Source organism: Penaeus vannamei, chromosome 40, assembly GCF_042767895.1.
Source record: "Penaeus vannamei isolate JL-2024 chromosome 40, ASM4276789v1, whole genome shotgun sequence".
Lineage (NCBI taxonomy): Eukaryota > Metazoa > Arthropoda > Malacostraca > Decapoda > Penaeidae > Penaeus > Penaeus vannamei.
Genome location: NC_091588.1, coordinates 22,904,009 through 22,907,002, shown reverse-complemented (window position 1 = coordinate 22,907,002; position 2,994 = coordinate 22,904,009). Strand labels below are relative to the sequence as shown.

Sequence of the window (2,994 nt, the reverse complement as noted above, 5' to 3'; positions counted from 1 at the left end):
CTTTATCCCCATCTTCGTTAGCAATGTAACTATTTCTGTAACTATTATTACTTAATCTTTTATTACCATCACTGTATCTTTCATTATTGCTGGTGTTGTTATTACCATCTTCATTATCACAAAACAATTCTTATTCTTATAATTCTTCCGCATTTTCATTTCTCTTGTCTTTTGCAACAAGTTATGAATATTGTTATCGTTATTATTATCCTTTCTGAGGTTGAAGAAGAGCAAAGAAAACATTATTGCAATGTTGCATTAAATATCGCATGTCGTATCAACTGTTGCATATACGTATTGTGCAATCTGCAACTGCTTGTATATTTTGGCAAGTATTGCATATTCCAACAATTAGTCCGGTTTGAAGAAACTATTGCATCATGGCAATCATAGCATACAAATTGATTACGTAATTACTGCATATATTACAGCAAGATTAATACGATGAACAGACGTAGATGAACACACACGGCCGGCTGTTCAAATCGTGCGAAGCCTGAACAAGTGATCATTCATTACACGAACTGACATATACACAGAAACAAACACACATTTCTCAATCCAAACATACATATCTACCGGACAGATAGATAGATATATGTATATCAGATAGATCGGTATACACGTATTTATTTCTGTGTATGGTTGTCCGTACGTATGAATATTAATCGGATCTGGCCACGCATAATTTGAACAACTTGACCGGCAGTCTTGATGTACAACCTCTACAGACTGCCACCTCCTCCTATCTGCTAGGAATAGTTAGGAATATTATTTATATTATTATATTATAATGAATATTATAATATTATTTATAATATTATAATACCAAGTAATGAATATTATTTGAGACAATGTTGGATATTATGACAAATGTTGAATTTTCTGGTGAATATAACAAATATTCCATAATGAAGAAGTCATGGAGGGAGCATTTCGTTGTATCTACTGTATGTGATATCAAAGATAATGGTGGATATCATTGTAATTATTGCACGCTATCCTAAATATCACATATCTTAGTATTGCACCTTAAAAAGTTCTACATATCACAGCAAGCATCACATAGTATACTAAACACTGCATATTATAGTTATTACACATCGTAGAAATGTTGCCTATAAGAGTAAGTACCAGATATTAAATAAGAGTATGTACTACACACTGAATAAGAGTAAGTACCACACATTATACTAAGTACTGCATATCATAGTCAACATCACCGTTGCAAGTGCTACATATTAAGCTAAGTACTACATATCACCGCAGTAAGTACAACATATTAAGGTATGTATTGCATATCATAGATAATATCACCGCCGTAAGTACTACATGTTAAGTACTGAATACCATAGTTAATACCACCGAGTAAGTACAACATATTAAGCTAAGTACTGCATACCATAGTCAACATCACCGCTAAAAGTACTACACCTTATACTAACTACTACATACCACAGTTATAATCACCGCAGTAACTACAACATATTAAGCTAAGTACTGAATACCACAGTTAATACCACCGAGTAAGTACAACATACTAAGCTAAGTACTACATATCACAGTCAACATCCCCGCAGTAAGTACTACACATACTAACTACTACTACTTCGTATGTACCTACCGCAGTAGGTACATACGAAGCTAATACAGAATAATAATAATAATAATAATAATAATAACAATAATAATAATAATGATACAGAATACTAATGATAAGAAGCTAATACTACTAATAATAATAATACAGAATAATACTAATAATAATAATAATAATACAGAATACTAATAATAAGAAGCTAATAATAATAATAATAATAATACAGAATAATAATAATAATAATAATAATAATACAGAATACTAATAAGAAGAAGCTAAGTACCAATACAAAATACCGAACAGCAAGTACTGCCTCCCAACGGCCTCTATCGAACCCGGGCTTGACCACTCGCCCCCCAAACAGACGTTCAGGTCAAACACTCGGGTTGTGTAAGCAGCAAAAACTAACCGAACCAGGAAGTGGGTGAAAAAAGGAGGTTTGGGAGCGTGTACGTGGGTGGATGACTGTGTTGTGTGTGGGGGGAGGGGATGGGTGTGTGCGGGTGTGGGGGGGGGGGGATGGGGGGGGATGTGTGTGTGTGGGGGGGGGGGGGTTGTACGTGGGTGGATGTCTGTGTTGTGTGTGTGGGGGGATGGGTGTGGGTGTGGGTGTGGGTGTGGGTGTGGGTTGGTTGGTGGATGTGTGTGGGTGTAGGTTGGTGGGTGGATGTCTGTGTTGTGTTTGTGTGTGTGGGGGGGGGGGGGTTGGTGGGTGGATGTGTGTATGTGTTTGGGTGTTGGTTGGTGGGTGTGTGTGAGTGTGGGTGTGTGGGTGTGGGTGTGGGTGTGGGTTGGTGGGTGGATGGGTGTGGGTGTGGGTGTGTGTGTTGGATAAGCCGGGTTTTGTGTGTATGTGTATGTGTCTCTATGTGTGTGCGTGCGTGCGTACATGTGTGTGAGTGTTGGGATGTCTGTGTTTTGTGTGTGTGTGTGTGTGCGCGCGTGTGTGTATGTGTGCGTGCGTGCGTGTGTCGGGGTGGAAACCAGAGATGAAGATAAAAACAAAACACGACAAGGGCTTGAAGAGGCGTGGTTAGGAGGACCAGGACGAACGAAAGAGAATGAAGAAAATATAAAACAAGAAACCTGAAGAAGACCAAAGAAGGGCAAGGCGAGAATTATAACAACATCGAATGAAAAATATTATTAATTCATCATAATTATTCAAAACAATTGCCACAATCATTTGCACACATCACTGAGCTTATTTACAAAGACCACTCAGGTTCAAGGCTATATTACTATCAACAAACATGTAGTCATTTGCATACCTAATTACAACAAGATGCTGTATCATCCTCTTGACCATAACAGTTAATTCTTCTCACTTCGGGTTAAAATGTATCACAAATTTAACAAAAATATGCACAGTTTTTTTTTTTTTTTTTTTTTTT

The 2,994-nt window shown here is 37.3% G+C and overlaps 1 protein-coding gene across 1 annotated transcript in view; it reads left to right on the top strand.

Annotated features, from left to right (window-relative positions):
* The first annotated feature begins 1,111 nt into the window (after positions 1–1,111).
* LOC138860284 (zinc finger protein 512B-like) overlaps positions 1,112–2,994 on the top strand; it is a 3,013-nt gene continuing 1,130 nt past the window's right edge. The window contains exon 1 of the mRNA XM_070117488.1: positions 1,112–1,126. Within this exon, the coding sequence (XP_069973589.1) occupies positions 1,112–1,126 (15 nt within the window). The remainder of the gene's footprint in view (positions 1,127–2,994) is intronic.